Genomic DNA, 23890 nt, shown 5'->3' on the forward strand with positions numbered 1-23890 from the left:
TCGGCGCTAATGGGGGTGTATTGATAAGGGGATGAGCCAGAGGTGTCCAGTAGAGATGTTTAAGAGTCTGGAAATCGATATTAGCAAACCAGTGAACTGATTGACTTTCACCACATCAAAGAGTTTCAACACTAGGTCACTACTAAAGGGAATGGCTATTTGAATCAAAAATCACATTATAAAGGCAGTTTTAGTTATGGGACACACTCTGGACCTGCCTGAGGTGGTAGGGATTGACAGAATGAAAACAAAACTGATGGTAATTATGAACCATGCTGCACTTCCTCTCTCTAATACAGTTGTGGTCAAACATTTTGAGAATGACACAAATATTGGTTTTCATAAAGTTTGCTGCTTCAGTGTTGTTTTGTCAGATGTTTTTTATGGTATACTGAAGTATAATCACAAGCATTTCATAAGTTAACGTAATTGTCAATGAAAGCCTTTGAAAGTTTATGCAGAGTGTCAATATTTGCAGTGTTGGCCCTTCTTTCTTTTTCAAGACCTCTGAAATTCACCCCTGGCAGGCTGTCAATCAACTTCTGGGCCAAATCCTGACTGATGGCAGCCCATTCTTGCATCATCAATGCTTGGAGTTTGTCAGAATTGGTGGGTTTTTGTTTGTCCACCCACCTCTTTAGGATTGACCACAAGTTCTCAATGGGATTAAGGTCTAGGCAGTTTCCTGGCCATCGACCCAAAATTTCGATGTTTTGTTCCCTGAGCCGCTTAGTTATCACTTGTGCTTTATGGCCTGGTGCTCCATTATGCTGGAAAAGGCATTTGTTGGTCACCAAACTGTTCTTGGATGATTGGGAGAAGTTGCTCTTGAAGGATGTATTGGTACCATTCTTAATCATGGCTCAGGATTGGGGCACCACCAGTGCAGAGCTTGCTCAGGAATGGCAGCAGGCAGGTGGGAGTGCATCAACACACACAGTGAGGCGAAGACTTGGCCTGGTGTCAAGAAGGGCAGCAAAGAAGCCAAGAAAAACATCAGGGACAGACTGAAATTCTGCAAAAGGTACAGGGATTGGGCTGCTGAGGACTGCTGGGGTAAAGTCATTTAGATGAATCCCCTATCCGATTGTTTGGGGCATCTGGAAAAAAGAAAAGGTGAGTGCTACCATCAGTCCTGTGTCACGCCAACAGTAAAGCATCCTGAGACCACACATGGATGGGGTTGCTTCTCAGCCGAGGCAGTGAGCTCACTCACAATTTTGCCTAAGAACACAGGCATGAATAAAGAATGGGACCAAAACATCCTCTGAGAGCAACTTCTCCCAACCATCTAAGAACAGTTTGGTGACCAACAATGAACAATCCAGCATGATGGAGCACCGGGCCATAAGGCAAAAGTGATAACTAAGTGGCTCGGGGAACAAAACATCAAAATTTTGGGTCCAAGGCCAGGAATCTTCCCAGCCCTTAATCCCATTGAGAATTTTTGGTTGATCCAAAAACCCACCAATTCTGACAAACTACAAGCATTGATTATGCAAGAATGGGCTGCCATCAGTCAGGATTTGGCCCAGAAGTTGGCTGACAGCCTGCCAGGGTGAATTGCAGAGGTCTTGAAAAAGAAGGTCTGACACTGCAAATATTGACTTTGCATAAACTTAGCATAATTGTCAATGAAAGCCTTTGAAACTTATGAAATACTTGTAATTAAAATTCAGTATACAATAAAAACCCATGACAAAAAGATCTAAAAACATTGAAGCGGCAAATTTGGTGAAAACCAATACTTGCATCATTCTGAAAACTTTTGGCCATGACTGCATACTGTCATAGAGGACTTACAGCCAGCGAGTTATTTAGCAGATGTGTGTCAAGAAATGTAGCTGTGGCTTCTTCATACCATTGGACATACACCTTTTATAGTGCCTCATGGGGTCTGCTTTCTTGTCTTTAGTCAAGTCAGAAATGTTCTTCATTTTTGTATTTGAGGGGCTTCTGTTTGTGATTTCTATTTTTCTTCTAAAAAGCTAAATATATTATCGGACTCTCTATGTAACAGTTGATGCTGTTCATATCTGGCTATACAAGTGTGCTATCCAGATTGTGACTGTGACCTTGAGCTCCTCTTCCTGAAGCTGTAATGCCGCACTCTACAAACAAGCCACCATTTTTCCAAAGAAGAAAAAAAGAACAGCTCAAGTAAAAGTAAGCATTTGTCTCTATTAAGAAGAAAAGGCAGTGGAATTGAAATTCATTAGTCTTTGTGGCCCAATATAGCACCTTACACAGCTAGTGCTCAAGTGTCCTAAATGACTTGCATGGCTATGACCCTTTGATGCAGTGCTGCATGCTAATTACAGTGAAAATTGCAAGAAAGTACAGGGGTGGACTAGTGTCCACTGCAGAACGCTTTCCTTACATGCACCATTGATGTTGGTGCCTACATTCCAGATTAGACTGATCTGACTGGATGTGGCATTTGAAGTCAGGAAGAAGTCTTCACCAAAGCTGTTAATTTCACTTAAACCCTGTGTGGATGTATGCAACCATCCACTGGCTAAACCCCCAGAATTCAGTGTTGGTCCCATTCAGCCAGTAGTTCAAGTCACTGTGTAAAGTCTGTCTGTCTTTGTGCTGACTCGAATACCTGAGGAAGACACTGAGAGAAGAAGCAAATTCCACACACTGACCAAGCCAAGCTTTGAACCCAGTCTCCTGGAGCTGTAAGGTGTTAGCACTGAACCCTGTGTTCAACTGTTTTCAATACCTCTCTGCCCGTCCCCTCACTGGAGGTGGTCAGCACTCTCAGCTAGGGAAAAATGCCCTCAAGCAGTGCTGCCATCTGTTGATCTCCAGGCAGAATGACATCCCTGCCCTGGTAAATCTATGCAGAGGCACAGTTATCTAATGATCTGGTAAAAAAGGCTTGTCCATCTGTTCAATCTTCACGGTCACCTCCTTACACCCATGGGACAAAAGATGGTTCAAGTACCCAAGACGTTTAAGTTCTGAAAGAGATTGTATTGTATTATTTTATTTATTTATTTATTTACAGTAAAGCTTTTACTAATAGTGGCTTGCAGCTCATAGTTATAATGAAATTGGCACGCTGGAAAGGTAAACTAGTTGCTTAGTGTCACACAGTGGAACAGTTGTGTGGAGAGAGAGGATCTATGGGATTGTGCTTTAAAATAGTGCCTTGTCACATTGAACCATTTTCAGATGTCTGGTAAATTCCATATTTCTGTACATACAGCCACTGGCCACATGGTGGTGTGTATCACACTGTGAACCTTCAGTTTTATACAGTGCCTTTCACAGCCAACTGATCCTGGGGCAATTATTCAGGTCTGCACTTTTTATTGTCTGACCATTGGCAGGTGTTGAGACTGAACTGGGTGGGGGGCAGTCGGGCACTTTTCTGTAACCTTCCAGGAGTCTTTTTCTACTCCTCCATCCAAACACACTTGACCCAGTTCAACAATTGAGGGAGACATAGGGCAATCCCAGCAGCCTTTGGCACTAGACAGGAACTTGATGATAGTCTTACCAAGCTCAATTTGATACAACACCTTTCAAATTAAATGCTATTTAACGTTTTTACATTTACACTGTCACCAAAATGTGAACTTACATTTGTGAGAGATGACAGGAGGCATATCCGGTCATGTGAAAAAGAAAGTGCACCCTCTTTCAATTCTAAGGTTTTAGGTATTAGGTCATAATACAAAATCATCTGGCCCTTAGCAGGTCTTAAAATTAGGTAAATACATCCTCGGATGAACAACAACACATGACATATTACTGTGTCATTACTTAACAAAAATGAAGCCGAAATGCAGAAGCAGTTTGTGAAAAACAAATTCCACCCTTATTGCTTCCATAGGAATTAAGAAGGTATAGTAAGTAGCAACCTGGTAGTGCTAATCGGATGCACTTGATTAATTGGTCATTAGCAAGTGAGACCACCTCAATGAAAGAAGACGTTTTGGCAGATTACTGGTCTGGAGCATTCAGGTGTGTGTTCACAGTGCCAAGGAGGAAAGACATCCGCAGTGATCTCAGAGAAGCAATTGTTGCTGCCCAGCAATCTGGGAAGGGTTATAAGGCCATTTCCAAACAAAGTCAATCATTCTACAGTGAGAAAGATTATTTACAAATGGAAGACATTCAAGACAGTTGCCAATCTTCCCAGGAGTGAATGTCACAGCAAATTCACCCCAAGGTCATACTGTGAAATGCTCAGAGAAATTGCAAAAAACCCAAGAGCTCCATCTGAGACTCTACAGTCAGTGTGTTAAATGTTAAAGTTCATGACAGTGCAAGTAGAAAATAAGACCAAACAAATATGGCTTGTGTGGAAGAGTTGACAGGAGAAAGCCTCTTCTCTCTAAAATGATCATGGCAGCTTGGCTTAGATTTTTAGAGTTGCATCAGAACAAACCACAAAACTTCTGGGATGATGTCCTTTGGACAGACAAGACTAAAGTGGTGATGTTTGGCTATAATGCACAGCACCAAACCAAAAACAACATATTGGCTCTCAAGCATTGTTTCTTTCCCATACCATGATTCAGTGTACACCTGTGAGTGAGTCTTTTGTGACCACATTTTTGAATCATACTGTACATATTGAGTGTACTTCAGCTGTTAAGTACCTAGGGGTTGATGTTTACCCTGAAAGGTACTGTGTAGTTCAAGAAGTAGTTAGCGGACAGACCTTGCTCGGCTTCATTTACATTGTTTGTAAAGTTTGTATCTGCATTTTACCTAAGAACTCATTGTGGGGCTCTGCAGCTGCACTCAGCAAAAAGAGCTTTAGCAAAATAAACTGAATTGAATATGATGGTTACTGGTTTAATCCCCTGCACTTGTTCATGGCACTGCTTTTATCGGGTCGCTTATCCATGTCTCAAGAATGGAAGCTCCTTTTAAAGTGCCTTGGCTTGATGAAGTGCAATTTTAAACCATACGATCATAGTCAACATTTTCTGAATGCACATCCCTCAGAATGTCACCTGACTTGCCTGTACTTGAATTGTATCACCAGAGAAGCAAGTGTGTTCTGTGTTTGCTGTGAAAGGCGCTATATAAACCCGCTTATTCACTGGTTCAGTTCCCCCTCCTCTGATTGTGTGACACCTAATGAGTCACTCAAGCCGTAGCGGCGTACGTTGTGCAAAAAGAGAGCACTTCAGAGTTGGTGTTCACTGCGAAGCACAAGTTCTCTCATTCAGTCCTCAAGTCTCACCCACTCTAAGCATCACTTAAGCTTCCAGTACTTCAGTTCAATATGTTTGTGTGATGCAACTCTAAAGTGCCCTGGGATTGGTGCTTACTCTAAAAGGCACTATATGAAACCAGGTTTGCTTGTTCGGTTCCACTGTGTGATGCCAAGTGATTAATCCACGTAACCTGGCAGTACTTAAGTTCTAGAAGTATAGAAACAAGCACATCACATCTCTTATTGGATTGGGGGTAACGGTGAAAGGTGCGATATAAAGCTACATGGTTTCAGTCCCAACCTCTGACCCTCTCTTTGACCCCAAGTGCATTCACTTAACTTACCAGTGCTTCATTTGTATAAATCTGTATGCAAGTGTCCTGCAGATTTGTGTTAACGGTGACAAGCACTGTATAACAATTTAGGTCAGTTGGTTTCATCCCCAACCACTGGCCCACTCTTTTGATCCCAAGTGATACTTATATTTGTTAAAATAGAGAAATAAACCTGCGGCACCTGGTAAACATCTAGAGTTTGGTGTTCCTTATGAAAGGCACTATATAAAACCACAGATTCAGTGATTCTCTCCTCCTCTGAGGAGGTCACTTAGCCTGCCTGTACAATAAATAGTAACAACTTGTTGAGCACATTGGGATTTGTGTTCAAGGTGAAAGGTGCTATATAAACACACAGGTTTGCACCACCATGCCAGCCTTGCCAACAGCTTATTCTCATATTGTAGAACGATTTATTTGCTCAGTGATAGGTGACTGTGTTTTGCCCACCCTTTTTTCCTTTTTCATTTTGGCCCTCACAGGTTTACCCACCCAAACTGCTAAGGTTTTTTCCAATGTAGTGTATTTATCTCTCCTATGACCCAAAAAGACCACCACCGCTACCAATGTGCCCGGCCTGTTCTAACCAAAGAGGTCTTGAGCGGAACCAGTGGTCGTATAACAAGCAGGATTTGTGACCGCACTTGAGCCCTAAAGGTCATTGATCTCAAATGACGTATAGGCTCGGATTTACTTTTCTTTCTTTTCATTTCCTGGAATCTTCTATTTCGCTTCTTACGTGATCATGGACCCAAGAAGCAAATGAAGGGGCAGAAAGAATATTCAACCCACTGTCGTTCATATTTTTTTTTTTTTTTTTTTAATATTTTTGGTTAATCCCTCTCATCGCACCTCATTCCTAGTCCTTGCCAGGTAGAGTTGCGTTACATAGAAGGGGGCAAGCCGGTCATGCCGCCCCCGAGCCCGTGCACATGCTCTGGCCGGCTTCTGCTAAGACATGCACATTTCCAAAAGAACAAAAAGGAACAAATTAAAACAGAAGAAGAACAACTGCAATAGTCCGAGAGATACAGCACAGTTCTGGGAGAGTCGTGTGTCTGCTGTACTGGACACACATGGACAGCTGTGAGCGTCTTGGCTGGATGCCCCCTCACAAGTGGGACGCCTATTTTTAGTTGTTTCACAGTGCCCATGATTTCCCCCCCACCCCCCCAAAAAAAAACACACTTTATTACAGCCTCACACGCTCGGAAGCTCACTGTATATAGCTCAGCCCGGCCTGTCTGTCTGCTCAGCTGTCTTGATCCCCCTCTTGGGTCTGTAGTGGACAGTGTCTGGGTGTCACTGGCTGGATGGAGGGGCACACAGAGCTGATGTGTGGACTTTCAGTGACTTCTTGGGTTAGATGTCATTAAAAATAAGAAATAGAATGTGACACAAGATAGAGACGTTGGATGGAGCCAGAGGATTGGTGGGTTCACTGGACAATGCAGAGAGGAGAAAAAAGCTGGCCATAAATGATCATCTGGCCCAGTGAAAACCAAACTGGATGCCGATTTCTTCTTCTTTCCTCCCAGTGTCCAAACATGATATATTAAAGTCGAGGAGTGCCCATGGCAGAGTCATTAACAAATCATCAGTCAGTTCCAAAGCAGCCGTTGTCCAAAGTCTTAGTGGTTTCATTTCCAAAAGAAGATCAGTGGGGCTCCTACAAAACAAAAGTCTTTCCTGGGTCACAAAGTGACCTGTTCTCAAAACAGAAATTGGCATACATACATTTATGGTCACGAAATACAAAGTCAGTATGTAGCCAGAGACGCTGGGAGTTGTGGTTATCGTCCTCTGACATCTTTTTTTATCAACCCCCCAACCACTGTAACCCTCATTCCGCTCCCAGAGAGCAACTTGCTGAACCTCTGAAGAAAACTCGGCTGTCTGATTCCGGGCTCTGCACATTCAAGTAGGAAATAAAATGTCTGTCAGGCCATTTGAGTAAAACCCAATTGGAGGAAGCTAATCGTAGAGAGCCAAGTCAACTTGGGTGTGCCATGGGGGGTTCTTACAGGTCACTGGGCTATTTTGACTCCCTGTAGTTGTCTCTACCCAGTACAAGGAGAATTCCCATTTCCTCAAACTTTTGAAACCAAACGGATTAATAGTTTTGAACTCCTCAGTTTGACACAATCAGTCTTAAGGATGGGTGGATAGGTGGGAAGGGTACAATATAAAACACAAATGGATGTAGAGATACAATTCAGTGTCCTGTAGCTGTCTCTAGCTTAACAGATAGATAGTACAGAGTTACCGTATTTGTCTCTAACTCAGACATAGATAGATATGATAGATGTGAAGGCACTATATAATAGATTTTAGTTTCCTGTACCTGTTTCAAACCAACTTGTAGGCAGATCAATAAAGTTTTGGCTCCTGTAGTGGTCTTAGAGTGGATGGATAGGAACTAATAGAAAAAAAAGGCTAAATAATAAAAGCTGATTGACAGCAAAGACACTATGGAAGACTGACAGACAAGAAAGATGCCGTGATACAAATGGAACAGATAGGTAGAAAGGTTGCTATGTAAAGCATACATACAGTATAGATAAAAAGATAGGAAAGATTGTATATTTCACAAACAGACAAAAAGATAGGAGAGATGCCATATAAAATGGTTAGATAGGAAAAACAGCTTATTAAAACTGAGATAGATGCATAGCACTAAATAATGGATAGGAAAGAAGTTGTGTAAAACATAGCCAAGTAAGAATGTATATAAACAGAGAGACAGATATAAGATACCTAAAACAGGCAGAAAGGAAAATTACTAAATAAGCCTTATACAGAACTAAAGGTAGGGAGGAGCCGGATATTAAGAATACTGTAAAAATGAAAGATAGACAGACAGATAGATAAGAGAGAAGCTATAAAAGGCAAATTGGCAGATAGAATTGAAGTATGTTATATAAAGCATAGCTTGGTTTCAGGCTTCTAATGCTCTCTTACCAGCCCTTAAATTAATCACAATACTGTTTTTCATTCTGTAGTTGTTTTAGGACAGACAGACAAATAGTAAACAGGTATATAAAATGGGTAGAAACCCAAAAGTTGGGAAAGACACCATGGAGTACTGACAGATCGGAAAGAGGCTCTATAAAAGTTAGACAGGAAAGATACTATATAAATATAGGAATGAAAGACACTATATATTATATACTTAGACAAAGTCAGGAAAGATTCTACTTTAAATAAGTAGACAGGACAAACAGTTTGTTAAAACTGTGATAGTTAAGAGAGGCACTATATAAGAAGTTGTGGAAAATAAACTGGGAAGATTGGAAATAAAACTGATAGATGGGAGAAAGATACCTAAGAGAAGGAAAGATACTGTAAGCCATACATAGAAAAAGTAGTGAGGAGACAGTATGAAAGAGAGACCATCAGAACACTGTAAAACAGATGGACAGACGGGGAAAAATGCTCTAAAAGGAAAACGGGCAGGTAGATATGAAGGTGCTATGTCAAACATGGATTGATTTCAGGTTTCTGTAGTAATCCCTAACCAGCCCTTCGGTTGATCAGCACACAGCTATTCATGTTGCAGTTGCTTCTGACCCACACGTGGGCAAACATCATGACAAATTGGTGTCTAAATTCTGGTAAATACTGAGTCCTCCCCTCCACAACCTATCCCATTGGCCCCATCCCTTTTAGACTCCCTCTTCCCCCAACTTTCTCGGACATATTGGAAAAACAAATTACAAATTTTTTGGATGCCTACATAACAATACGTTCACACACACAAACACACACACACACACACACACGCACGCATGTACGTGTGTACACACAAGACCCTCCTGTGTGTGGCAGATTTCAGTCTAGAGAAACCCCGTACTGACAGAGCGTCCACAGGCCATCCCCGTGCCTCCCCAGGGCCGGTTTGAACTGGTTTACGTCTGTTGAAGGAGTGTCCAAAGACTGAGGCCCTGCCTCATACTTTCCTGGCAGTCAGTGTAGGTAGTCTCCAAAGTCTGTTACATTCTCACTTTTTTTTTTTTTTTTTTTTTCTTCTTTCCATAAATTTTAAGAGGCTTCTTCCTGACGCAGGCAGATTTTCCAGGTACTTCTGGGTAGGGACAGGACAATGAAACAAATGCCACCGAAGATGAGGACAGCACCAGCTGCTCCACCGCAGGCCACTGACCAGGACAAGGCGTACTGCACCAGCACAGTTTGGTCACTGTCAAGGAGGGCAAGGACCGACTGGCGGAACACCTCAAGAGAAATGAGGATGAGCAGGCCTGAAACAGACAAATAAGAAGAATAGAGTCATCAGTATAAGATAAACCTTAGCAGCAACTGACTGACTCAAAACAGTTAACATTTTATATAGCGCCTTTCCATGTTGTAGGGTTTGAGGACAGGACAGTCTTGGCTCTGAGGCTAGGGATTTGCACTGGAAATCGGAAGGTTGCTGGTTCGAATCCCATAAGTGACTCTACTGAGCAAGGCCCTTAACCCGCAATTGCTCCGTCCTGGGTATGACATTAATCTGCGTCCAGCCATGCATGTAGGCCCTCCAACCTGCAGGGGAAAACCTGGGGGTTGGTGGCAGAATTGGCACTCCAGCCACCATTAAAAACCGCATACTGTTCCACTCCATCTGAACTGTTGTGGTGCTGAGGTGTTTCATCCATTGCATGGCTGTACTTGGGTCCTAATCTGGGATCCTGACGTGGTTTGTCATGTGTTGTATCAGCGCCCTGCTCCTAACCTCTCTCCTCTCTTTCCATGTCAGATGCCAATAACGACTAACTCGCAAAACCTAAGGGGGGGGGGGGGGGAATAATTTTACAAAGTTTCTTTCCATTTTGAGCACAAGCACAGTATTGCCTATTGAAAAAAAGCAATGTCAAACACAAAATTTGATTTGATATAGCACCTTTTTATGTTGAGCACAATAGCATAATTTCCCATTTGACAAACCAATTGTGACCGACTGTCAAGTACAAATTTAAAAAAAATATATACGTAGAATGCCCTTCCATTTCGTCTCACTATTGCAAGTTAAGAACAATAAATGACTGATAAACCTAAAAAATGTTGTATTGCACCTTTTCATATTGTGCACATTACCACTGTTGCCTGATAAACCAAGTAAGACTGACTTACAGTAATTTTTTTCAACGTCTTTCCATTTTGAACACTTAATATGTAAAGAACCATCCTGTCCTTTACGTGAATGACATGAGCAACGTTAAGTGAAGTGATTCCGTGGGGGCCACGCACTGAATTGATAACCTACTGGTTCGTAGTTGCATGCTGAAGCCACTAGGTGGCCCCACTGTCAAATTGTGTAAGATGCATTTCCCCATCATTAATCTTGTATTTAAATGGTTTCATTTTATTGCTGTGCACTTCTGGAAGTGTTTGACCACCAACTTAATGTCACTTTCGGTTTATGCAAGTGGCAGAGCCTATCATGATGGCACACTAAACTACACACCCAGAGTGGGCCCATTTAGTGTCACCACTTAGCATAAACATTTTTGGGTTGTGGGAGGACAGTGAAGTAGAAGGATTAGACCACAGTGGCCAGTCCATGAGTTGAACTTGGGATGTGGCAGTGCTTACACCTGTGCCACCGTGATGCCCGCTGTGAAAGATGCAGGACTGGTTGATAGGTCAGAAGCTGTCAGCTGACTGTTGACTAAAGTCAGTACTGGCCTTGAATGTGACAATCGGCTGTCACTGTGGATGAGCATCCATTCCCTAAAGGTGGTGATCTCCTTCTGTCTAACTGGTAGTCTGACCAGTTGACATGGACCAGGCTGGTTTTGGAATTTAGTTTTTTATAGCGCTCTTCCCAATAGGCTTTCTTAGGGTTCTGCATGGACAGTCCACGTGACGGTTTATCAAGGAATTCTTATATCATAGACCTTCCAGTCATTTATTTATTTAGTGCCCTATTTACATCCCTCAATCCACTTGTCAAGTGAAAGTTCCAAATAATCTCTTTGCACTTAGTAAATTTCATGTTACCAGCTTTTCACTTAGCATTATCACAAAGCACATGGCAGTATGATTCAACATAAAACTTTCAAACAGGCCCAGTTCAGTGGGACAGAAACCTCAAGACTGTCCTGGTAGCACTGAATACTAAGCAGGAGTCAGTCCAGCGTGGGGCCCATGGGAGTGTGGGGAGAACACCACACCACACCAAGAAAAACACACTCTGACACAGGTGTGACATGCAGACTCCACATGTTTGGAAACCCAAGTATAGATAGATAGATAGATAGATAGATAAGTATGCCATTTAAACCCAAGACCCTAGATCCAAGAGGCAGAAGCACTAACTGGCAGGCCACTGTGTTGTCCTTTGGAGTAAACTAAGGAAGATTATTCAAATACAGTATGTGGTTAGCTGACCAGGGCTGTTTTATGTCACAGTGGTTTTTCTGAGATCTGGGATCAAGTCCCAGTCCTTTGCCTGTCTGTATGGATTTTCTGAGTACTCTAGTTTTCTTCCAAATGCCAATGATGTACACGTTTTGGTGATCAATTGGCTTGGTAGAACTGAGTGTCCATTGATGGACTTGCATCCATTTTAGGGTTGTTTTCTTGCATCTGATTCTGCCTGGCTAGCCCTCCAGGTTCCCATAATGGAAAAGGCTGGCTCAGATGGTGGGCAGTTGTCACGTCATACATTCAGACTAAGACAAAAGGTTACTTTAAAGACCTGAAATGGGTGAGCATTAGGCAGTGTGAATGGTTACACACAGCAGCAGTCAGCAGGAGGCGCCAGTCTGACACTCGTTTTTTAAGCTTGGGCTGTCGGTGCAGAGTGAAGGGCCTCGGTGAGGACTGATAATTTGATGTGACAAGGAAACCTGGTCAGCTGGCTAGCCGTGGGGAGAGCACACTATCCACTTTGTCCACTTCATTTGGCCACCGATCTTAGGAGTTCATTGCTCAATACTAAGTGATGCCATTAAAGTGAGAGCAGCATCCAGTAGAAGGTGACATTTTGACATGCAGGGCACTCCCCAATATTGTGCAGAGAGTATTGTCCACCCTGTCGATCCTCCTCCACAACGCCGGAGGAGGCTCTTTTCAGGGAGTATCAGTCAATATTAATTCTTCATTTTACAACGTTGAGCGGCACTCAATATTAATGGAACAGATGACATGGCGAGAGCAGCTCTCAATACTAATCGATCATGCAGGAGGGAGAGGGCATCAGTCATTATTAGCACCGTGCCGGGTGGCAGGAGAACGGCCTCCCACGCTAATCGATCACATTAAAGGGAGAGGGGAACATTTTAATAAGTGAATGTCCAGAAGCAAGAAAGGGAAAATATCAGCAGAGACCTGGGTTTGATTCTTGGCTACGCTGTCCTCTGTGCTGCTTATGTTCACAGTTCTTCATTTTAACATTTAGGTCAATCCACCTGTTCATTTTAAAAGCTAAATGTTGCAGTACAGGATCAAAGGGAAGCTGAGACTGTGGCAGAAGGGCACCCAGATCTGAACTAGGCACTAGTCTGTCAATCAGCAAGCTCCCTCTGACCCACACAAGTGGCTCTTTTAAGGCTTGGAAGGAAAACAAGAGAAAACCAATATGGGCACAAGGAAAATGTGCCAACTCCACATGCATGGCGACTGAGCTGGCTATTTCATTAATTGTTTTTTTAACCTGCTCATGGGGCATTCACACCCAATCAGCTGACCTCATAGCTGGCCAGTTTACTGAAGGTACAGGAGAAAACTAAAGTGCCAGATGAACATGCAAACTCTGCATTGAAAGCAACTGAATCTGGGATACAAACCATAACTCTGGTACCACCCTACACTGTGTTTCAGTGGCATATTTTGGATACCTTAATTGGTTTGTTTATTCATTGATTTCATGCTTTTACAAAATAAATTGAGTTTATGACAAAATGTTGAGAGCTGTGGTGCAGTGTGGTTGGTGAGCGCTGGTGTGTCACAGCTTCCCAGGCCTGTGTTTGAATTGTGGCTCAGTTGCTGTCCTTGTATTATTTTCTTACCATGTTTGTTTGGGTTGTACCTGAATGTTGCGTTCCTCATCTTCAGAATGTGCCATGGAAGAGGAGGCCCTCATTATTCCCATTGATAATTATTCATATCGAGTTATTCCCCAGTGTCACTTCACTCTCTCACAAATTGAGTGCTATCCATTGTATCGTAACCACAGTGTATTATGGCAATGTACGCACACACCGAGTCAAATGCCAGGTAAATGACAGGTCACAGCTAGCAGATGGTGCTTTGGCAGTTGACCAATTTGCTCAGCCCCACCCAATGTTGCCAGTTGGCCAAGGTGGAGGTTTTATTAAAGAAACCAAAGAAGTGAGTAACAACCTGAAGATCAGTTTGAACATTCACATTAAGAATTTAAGTCTTAAATTATTTTTTTAACAGCTTAAGTCAGTTGGCAGCTCTAAATTGGCCCTCTATGAGTGACCGTGGATGTGTGTGCTCTGAGATGGATTTCCTCCAACCTCCTGTGCCACTGAAAACGAGATTAAATGGATTCAGTGGCCACACTGCAGGCTTGACACACAAGTCAAGTTTTCAAAGATGGTTGCTGTCATTAGCACACAGTGATTGGTGACAATCTCTTCCTAATGTACTTTCTATGTGCCAGTTGTTTCAGTTTTATTAATGTCTTTTCATCTGGCTTTTCATCAACGCCAGTTGCTGGGCTCCATGCGGGACGCAAAATAGCAACATTGTGTTTTTGATCTCATTAAAGGCACAAATGTTTATGAGGTGTGCTTTTCATATGCAGTGTGTCAATAAAAAGAATGGTAACCATCCATGATGGGCTCTTGACTGGCATCCTTTGTTGCTAGGTAGGGCCAATGGCACATTATGCAACCTCTAGTTGTAGAGTATGTCAGGCTTGACAACAGCAGTTGCTGATCTCTTTTCTGGACGGTGCCAATATGCATAACTGAAAATCATTGGCATGTCAAGTTCAGTGACTGCGTGATGACTTTGCATTACATTCTTGCTCGCCTCTGTTTCTGACAGACTACAGCTTGCTGCCTGATGGAGCTGGTACTGTTTGAAGGGTTAATAGGTTAAGGTGAGTTCAGCTGCAGTCCTGGCCCATCAAATTAATGTGCTTCTCTCCTTCTTGTGAGGTCCAAAGCCCATGTGTTCCTTAATCCTTGTTGCTGAATTCTGTGTATTGTACTTCCAGATGAGCATCTGTTGGTTGTCAACTCTCATGTACACAGGGCCTGCCCTTAACAACTAAAGACAGAAGTGTTGGAGTGATTGGCTGGGTACATCAGACTGAATGACTGATCTTCATGAGCGCATGCTGCAACTGCCGCCGACTTGGTAACACTGCCTTAAGATGTCCGCCTCTCCTTGATCCCAGCAGGTCACATACAAGTGCTTAAAAATATATTGGGCATCACACATGTCAGTCATAATATTTCCATCCAGTTAGCAAGTAGCTCAGTCCTCAAATGCCAACCCAACACTTGTTTAGGCCCAGGAGAAGAAGGGGAATGTGAAGCTACAGCCGGTGAGAGCGTCAGAATGTGTGAGCCAAAAAATCTGTGAGGCAGGAGACAGTGACATACTGGAGGTTCTGGGATTTATGGAGTCAGGTGGCTGCCCATGCCATCCCACTAAAATAACCTACTGTTAATGTATTGATGGCTCTATCAGGAGGAAGAGAGATGCAATTGCTGTGCCAACTAAGGAACTGCCATGCAGCCGAGATTGTGGCATTTTCGCTGCTTCCTCCTTGTCTAATATATTCCAGCTTTAGTCTAAAGTTGGGTCCATAACACCATCCAGTCCCTGAACCCAACCCCACTCAGTTTAAGGTCAATTGAGCTTAGGGGCTGAGCAGGCATGTTACTCAGAAATGCAAAAGCTTTACAGTGGCTGATATGAGTAGGGCAGCTTAGAAATGATTGATGCCAGCTACAGTACATTTTAAGGCACATTGAACCTGCTCTCCTAGGGTCCCTTAGTCCAATCTATTTTATTCCTGTTAGTGCCATTTTTCCTCAGTGTCTTTAATGTTAAAGTATAAGAAGGTCCAGTATGCCAAAGGTGATCGTCAAGCAGCTGTGTGCCATGACGGAAAAAGCTCCAGGGTGTTGATCAGTGCGTCCTCTTATTGGCCCTCTGGGCAAGTAAGTGGTCCGCTGTAAACGGGAGATGTCTGTGCGTACATTTTTTTAACTGTCTATTTCATTACAGCATTTTGAGTAGCTGTGTATCCAGGCAGCATCAGGATCGACTCTGAATGGGATGCCAGCCCTCCTTATGGCACACCTCCTAATTTAGAGTTGCTGTTCAAACTAACCTGCTTGTTTTTGAGATGGAGGTGGTAAGTTGTGCATGTTAGGGAGTGTCAGTGTGTGGGCCCTTCATTAGATGGTGTCCTCCTCAGGCCACATTCATGCTGGTGCTTTTGGGATCTGGTGCCATCCTGGCCACATACCCTAAATTGGATCAGTTGAATTTCAGAATGTTACGTCATCCATCCAATAATTTGTGACATCATACTAACCTGAGAAGCCAAAAGAAATCAAGGCAGCACTGGGCACACGATACAAATTAGTGCCAGATGGGGGTCCTGCCCAGCTTAGGGCATTTATACATTATATACTGTACTTGCTCATCCATGGCTGATTCAGAGCCACCAGTCAACCTAACATGTATATCTTTGGCTTTGGGAGGACACTGGAATGAGCACAAGATGATCGTACGGTGCCTGAGCCAGAAACTCAAGGCAGGTTGCTAGAATGTTCAGGCAAGTACAAATGCAAATACAAATAAATAAATAAATCAGTAAATAACAGAACAAAACCAAAAACATATAATTTAATGAAAGGATTTAGGGAAATAATTTAGCATCTCTTCTAGTCACGCGATATTCTATCTTTAGTAATGGACCACACATTCCACGTGGGCTCTTGTGCCCAAGCTGCTAGGTGGCACACAAAAAGTGGCCTGCAAACCTTGGAGTACATGGTGACATAACCTTCATGACACGCCCATCTGTTGTGTTTACCGTGCTGACTTATGAGGACTTCTTTCTATGAGATCTACAATGTCCGTGACAGCCCACGGGGTATCAACTGTAGGGAATCATTGCTTACAGTGCCAGCAGTGTGTTGGTTTTTAACCAATTGCTGATCTTCACAGGAGCACCCACAACAGGGTCCCTGACGTGTCCGCAGGCACACAATTGAAATGCAGTGTTCAGTGATTACGCCACATCTGCTCTTCGGCATGTAAACCTTTAATGGAGCTAATAAGTCGAAAAAGTGCACGGCTAGGGTCACCTGACTGTGTTTGCCTCTGTCTAAACCAGTGCGGGACTCCTTACTTTGTGCCACTGTGTACCATCAGGTCTTTCTGCTGGACACAGATTGATGTCGGAGTAGGATTTGGTCAGTACTAGCAAAGACTAATAGACCGCCAAGTTAAAAATAGCGTATTGGAACTGAGGAAGCACAAAACATGAAAAAAAACTAAAGATTGAGAACAGTGACACAAGGTGACTTTATGATTAGACAGCCTGTATCACACACGTTTAAAGTTAAAGTTGACTGGCATTCTGTTCTAAGTTGGTTCCTGCTTTGCATCCTGTGCTCTTATCTTAGGCTCTGAAATGGGGTTTTATTATGTGTGGGTGAATGGGTAGCTCATTCTGGGTAGGTTGTGCTCTGCCTCCATGGGACTCTGAGTGAGATTAATCTTGTTCAGTATAGGATGGATGGATGAACGTTGATTTTTACCTGGAATTGGATGTCACTTTGTCCAGGGCTGGTTCCCTTTATGAACCAGATGCCACTCTGTTGGGCCCAGGCACCTGCATGAAACTAATTGGACTGAGTGGGTTTTTAAGATACATAGTTGGCATAATAAAACTAGGTGTGTGCCCGAGGGTATCTTGCGATGAAATAACATACAGTCCTGTGCTGATTCTTGTCTTTAACCCCACAACCCTGAAAACTTTTTTTTTTGGGGGAAACTGTGCTCTTCATTTCGGTCCTCGAATGATCACAGATTCTCCTCCTTACTGTCTTGTGAAAGCTGGTGACGTCTGGCGCTGCTTCACTGACAAAATGAACAGCTGCGCCCTGTGAGCAATGACGTGTGCTCAGACAGTTGTGCTCCTTCATGATTAGCTTTGTCGCAGTCAGTCCGGCTGTGTGTTTTACAAAGTAGCAGCATCACAGATGGAGTGGCCGAATGTGAAAACTTTGAGACCCGACACAGTTTGTATGTCATTAGTCGGAGTTGCCCAATAGTTGCCTTTGGAGCCTGGAATGCTGCATCTGCCACTACTTGGTCTCCTTGGGAATTCTGGCACATTCTACAGCAGCTGAGAACAGATTACTTAAAGCTGGTTGGGTAACTGTGCTTTGCAAGTTTTAAACTATTGGTAGCTCCCTGCTTAGTGGTCAACATTAATAACTAGACTTTGGTTAAGTCTAAGATAAAGGGTACCTGCAAGGATAAAGAAGAATGAGGCCGGCTTCAGGAGGAACTCGACTGCCTTACTCAGCGCCATGGTGATGCAGATCGAACCCAGGATCATGAAGGTGATACTTAGCAGAGCAATTATGGCAGCCGCGATGTGAAGGTCTAGAGGGAAAAGAGAATACATGAGCATGAGGAGCGTCCTGAAGGGGCCACTCACCTACCTTTATAGACCCTCGTCCTCACACTTTCCACACTCCCCAAATCTGTAGTCGTCTGTCCTGAGGTTCAAGTCTAAACAGGCTGCCAGAATTCATCCAACCTGCCACACCATCAAAGGTAAACATGGGACAGGTCTATGTACAATGACTTGATCCAGGACTCTGGACCTATCTGACATCCTCCAGATGGTCAGACTCAAGTACAGTTGAGTGGACATGTGCTTCACTGGGGGGCTTTGAATATTGGGTGACCCAGGCCAAAGCTCTGATCCCATGTCTGATCTCCAAAATGGTCAGATCTCAGTTGTACTACTGGCCTCGGGTCTACAGGGACTCATCCCAAGAGTCTTTCTGCATCGGCAACCCCAGACGTCTCGCGGCCTCAGGTATACAGTGACTCAGTTTAATGCTCAGAACCCATTCAAGATTCTTGCTAAAGGTCAGACCACCTCTGGTTTGCTGACATGTCGTCCTGGAATTATGTATTTGTAGTTGTCCTTGTCCATCTGTCCAAAGGAAGGTTCAAGGCATCTACTTTACAATTTTCCATGATTTACAACAATTCCTCGTACAAGCGTTGCATCCCTGGAAGCTATCAGTGATGACCCCAGGCCACAGTGACCATTTTAAAGAGTCTGATGTCGTCAACAAATAGGGACCAGTTAAAAGATTAAGATACCAGTATTTAATAGCAGCCATTTTAAAGAGTCCAATGCCAGCAGTGGCCATTTAAAGCTGTCAATGAAGGTAAGTTTAAAAGAGTTTGATGTCAGTGGTGGACATTTAAAGGAGTCCAATGTCAGTTAGCTAATAGTCAGTAGCTTTGAACATCAGTAGTAATCGCCATTTAAGATACTCTTCTCAGAAGTCAATTGTCAATAGTGACCATCTAATAGAATCCACCAGTAGTCAATAGTGGCCATTTAAAAGTGAAAGGTGACAATAGCAATATGTTCTGGTCAGTGTGACCATTTAAAAAAAGCCAAGGGTTGAACACATTTGTTTTTGTATGTGTAATGAGATTCTAACTCCTACATTTCCATTTGTGACCATTTAAAATAATCAAATGTCAGTTGTATAGTAACCATTTAATAAGAGTCAGTCAGTCATTGTCCATTCCGCTATATCCTAACACAGGGTCACAGGGGTCTGCTGGAGCCAATCCCAGCCAGCACAGGGCGCAAGACAGGAACAAACCCCGGGCTGGGTGCCAGCCCACCGCAGGGCACACACACATACCCACACACCCAGCACACACTAGAGACAATTTAGGATCGCCAGTTCACCTAACCTGCAGGTCTTTAGACTGGGAGGAAACCCACGCAGACACGGAGAGAACATGCAAACTCCACGCAGGGAGGACCCGTCAAGCGACTGCGAGGCGTCTGATACCAAACGTCAGTGGTCAACAGTGACCATTTAAAAGAATCAAATGACACTAATTAAAAGGCTCCATTTTTAAAGCATCAATATGTGACTAGTTGTCCTCTGCGTAGGGCACTGATCCCTTCAAAGACCTTGCCGAAGTGTCGGATCCCCTTAGTCCTAAAGGGAACTCTTGTGCTCTGTCGCTGGTTCAGGGGTTCCACACTTATTTCTCCTGGTCTGTGGGTGACCAACTGAAGAGTCCCCCTTCTTATATTTCCTCTAAGCCTTGTCTTGTAAGGCGCCGCACACCCCCACCACCCAGTGCTCCAGAAGGCCGACTTGTTAGTTCTCACCTTTCTTGGTGCTTTTGTGGAAGAGGACCGCATTCTCGCCAGTTGTGAAAAACTTGAAATAAGAGCAGTTAGCATCTGGGAAAAAAAAAAATGTAGAAAGGTGTCAGATGTGATTGAAGAGGAGAGAAGATGGGATAGAATAAACTGTCCAGGAACCACCCAGGACCATCAGAAATCCATAGATACACTTCAGTAGAACAAACAGTAACTCCTGATTGCTATGATTTTTTTATTTTTTTATTTTTTCAGTTTTAACTGAAGCACTGGGCCACTGAAGTGAGCAATTTGGTGCTAGGAACCTCGGTGAGCCCTTACAAAAGTAAACCTGTAGCCAAGTGGGTGGCGCTTTATGTACTGAACAGGGGAAGTCATGTCTAGTGGGACACTTGTGGGTTATCATTAAAGAGATTTCCTTTTTCTTTTCTGGGAGTTTTAATGTCCTTCCATCATAATTTAATTGTAGGGTCAAAGGGCACTGGAGCCAAACCTGACAGCATCAATGAGAAACCATCCTGGTCAGGATGCCAGCCCATCACTGGACAATCTCGCTCACACCGGGCCACTACCCTTGGAGGCACATCTTCTTTGTTTTACTAGAAAAATCAGAATACCCAGAAGAAAAAAAAAAACCCACAGACACATTCAAAGTAAATCTGCTTATTCATAGAGCATCATTCCCTTCTTTAGTGGGGTGAGGTGGTATCATTTCATCCATTCATTTTATCGCCAGTTAAAATCTGTAGAGAGTTTGTTCCTTTGTTTGTGTTTGGTGCAAGGCCAGGAACCAACCCTGGAGAGGATGCCAGTCCATCAGCAGGCAGTCTCACTCACACTGGACAATTAAACATAGGAATTATTAATAACGAAATTGCGCTAACAAGGCAGGCTGATCTGTGGAAGCCTCAAAACCATTGGTTTGTCAAACTAATGCAATTAGATCATTAGATAAACTTTTGACAAGAACAGGCCATTCAGCTCAACAAAGCTTGCCAATCCTAATTACCAGATTTCTTCAAAATAAGTTCAAGTTGAGTTTTCAATGTCTTTATAGTCCCACTGTGCTCCACACTACTTGGTCACTTATTCCAAGTGCCTGTAGTTCTCTGTGAAGAAAAACTTCCTTACGTTTGTTCAGAATTTACACTTAAGTTTCCAAATGTGTCCCTGTGTTCTTGATGAACTTGTTTTAAAGTAAGAGTGTAAATCCACTGGACTAATTCATAATTTTAAACACTCCAATCATGTCTCTTTCTTTTGCTTAAACTGGAAAGGCTCGGCTCTTTTAGTCCTTCCTCATAATTCATCCTCTGTAGCCCTGGAATCTGCCCTTTTGCTCTTCTCTGGACTTTTTGTTGCACCACTGTGCCTTTTTTTTTGTAGCCCAGAGACCAGAACTGCACATGGCACTCCAGGTGAATTCTCCTAGTTCACTAGTATGTTATAGGGCCTTCTAAGACATGGCTGTGTGACTCTACACATCACGCTAACCTTCTGTTAGCCTTCTTAATGGCTTCTGAACACTATCTAGATGTAGACAGTGACGAGTCCACCATTTCCTTCTAATGAGGGGTCCTTTCAACTTTCAGACCTCCCATTATATATTCAAATGTTTTTACTTCCTATGTATAATACTTGCGTTTGCTTACAATTAAATTTAATCAGCCACAAATCTGCGCAAGCCTGTCCAAATCCCTCTGTAATGATTCTAGATTAGATGCCAGTTAGTCTAGTTTGGTATAATCTGCAGTCTTAACCAATTTATTGTTTATATTCCTATCCACATCATTTACGCTGTATTTATTGAAAATAGCAGCGGCCCCAGCACTGACGCCCCAGGGACACCACTTTTAACATCACCCAATTCAGATGAGGTTTCTCACACCACAGCCCTCTGCTTCCTGTGTTTTAGTCAATTTTTTACTATGCCCTAACCTTCCTTTTAGTTTGATGCCCATGTGGGGCATTATCTTGATTTTCAGAAGGCTTTTTACAAATAATATCTTACGCTCCACTTTGATTGTATCCTTTTGTTGCTTGCTCATAGAATTCCAGCATGTTGGTAAAACATGACCTCCCTTGTCTGAACCCATGCTGACTGTTCAGTCAAACTTCTCTCCATGTGCTGTTCAAACTTTCCTTATTAATTCCTTCTATAAATTTACCTGTGATGCACATTGGTCTTACTAACCTCTAGTTATTTTGCCCAGCCTGACCACCCCTTGTATATAGTGGCTAATATTTGCTCTTTTACAAATGTTCATGGGTTTATAACTGTACTGTCTAACCTCCTTAAGAACTTGAGGGTAAATATGTTCCTGGAGATTTGTTTGATTTCAGCCTATTTAATCTGAGCAGCTCTTCCCTTTCTACAATTTCCAAATCACTCAGTACCTCCTTAGTAGTCCCTTTAACTGCTGGGAGGTTATCAGTTTCCTCACTTGTGAAGACCTCAGAAAAATACAAGCTTACAGCATCTGCTATTTCACTGTCTGTATTTTTAATTCCTCTTTACTACGCCTGATGCACTTCACCTCGGCCTTGGCTGCTTGTTTACTACTAAAATACTGAAACAATCTCTGTGCATCATCTTTTGCCTTTCTTCTTTCTTTCTTTGCCCACATACCTGCTGCCTGAGGTTAGCTGTACTTTTATTTCTTATTTGTCATCTAACATATGAAAAGTGCACCATAACATCACAAAAGTCACTGTATCTTACATAAGTTATCATAACCTGCTTGGGTTGTGGAGACCTGAAGCCAATTGGGTGCAAGGCAAGAACCAGTTCTACATGGGGATGCCAGTCCATCAATGGGCATGCTCACTCACATCAGGCTAGTTTCAAGTTGACAGTCCTCCTAAACATCATGTAGGAGTATAGGTGGGAATACTTGGAGAAAACCATACAGACAAAGGGAAAAGTTGCAGACTCCACACAGAAGGCATCCAGGCCAGAACCTGAATGCAGTTTTCTGGCCTGCACAGTGTACAAAATTTAACATGTCTGTGATGGCATGGGATAAATTTATAAATATGGCAAAATAAACCTGTTTTAGTATAACCAATATTTGCTTTCAAATATGGTGTCTAAACTGCATTTTGAGAGAATAGGACCCAGGTCTCTGCAGTTTTGAAGCAGCAACTCCATCCACTGTGCCACCCCAAACCCAACCCATTCATCAAGTCAAGTTGGGGAGCATGCACTGGTACAGTGTGTTGTTGCAGCCACTACACGACTCAGGATCCCGGTTGGCAACCACCCAGGCAGACACACGGTCCAGTCCCACCCTCCGGAAATGACCCTCTATCTGCCACAGCCAGGTGTTACGTGGGTGACCCCTTGGCCTGGTCCAGCCAGTCCGGTCCCCAACAAGGAGGATCTTACGAGCCGGATCACCCTCGGGGGAAACATGGCCGTAGTGCCGTAACTGACGTTCCCTCACAATGCAGGTAATGTGCCTCATTTGGGACTCCATGAGCAACACAAAGTCAAACCAATGGTACCCAAGGATTTTCTGGAGTGACACAGTACCAAAGTAGCCCAGTCTTCGTCTCAGGTCACTGGATTGTGTCCATGTCTCACAACCATATAGCAAAACAGGAAGCACCAGGACTCTAAACACTTGGACTTTATCCATGAGATTAAGTTTTTTGTTACGTTTGCTTGTGAATTTATCCAAATCAACTTACAAATCCCATCAACAATGATTGACTCCGTCAACTCGGCATTAAAACATGAATGAATTGTCTCAATGTGAACTGGTTTCTTTGTGCTTTACAATGACCATCATGCTGTATCAGTATAAAAGTATGGCACATATGTTTGAAGTGGTGGCAGGTGACTCATTTGGGGTCTGTGTGGGAAATGTGCTTTACAGACATAGCAATAGGTGGGGGATCACACTGTCAACTTAATAATATTTGTATATAGTGTCTTTTTCCAAGGATCACTGTTGCAGGGTAGTTTATAGGTACAATACA

At 43.1% G+C, this 23890-nt stretch overlaps 1 protein-coding gene across 1 annotated transcript in view; it reads right to left on the reverse strand.

Moving 5' to 3' along the window:
- Positions 1-7848: 7848 nt before the first annotated feature.
- Positions 7849-23890, reverse strand: part of cacng6b (calcium channel, voltage-dependent, gamma subunit 6b) — a 67228-nt gene continuing 51186 nt past the window's right edge. The window contains 3 exon segments of the mRNA XM_028821353.2: positions 7849-9779; positions 17998-18135; positions 19913-19987. Coding sequence (XP_028677186.2) covers positions 9562-9779; positions 17998-18135; positions 19913-19987 — 431 coding nt within the window. The 3' untranslated portion in view covers positions 7849-9561.

The sequence above is a fragment of the Erpetoichthys calabaricus genome, chromosome 16 (genome assembly GCF_900747795.2).
Source record: "Erpetoichthys calabaricus chromosome 16, fErpCal1.3, whole genome shotgun sequence".
NCBI classification, from domain to species: Eukaryota; Metazoa; Chordata; class Cladistia; order Polypteriformes; family Polypteridae; genus Erpetoichthys; species Erpetoichthys calabaricus.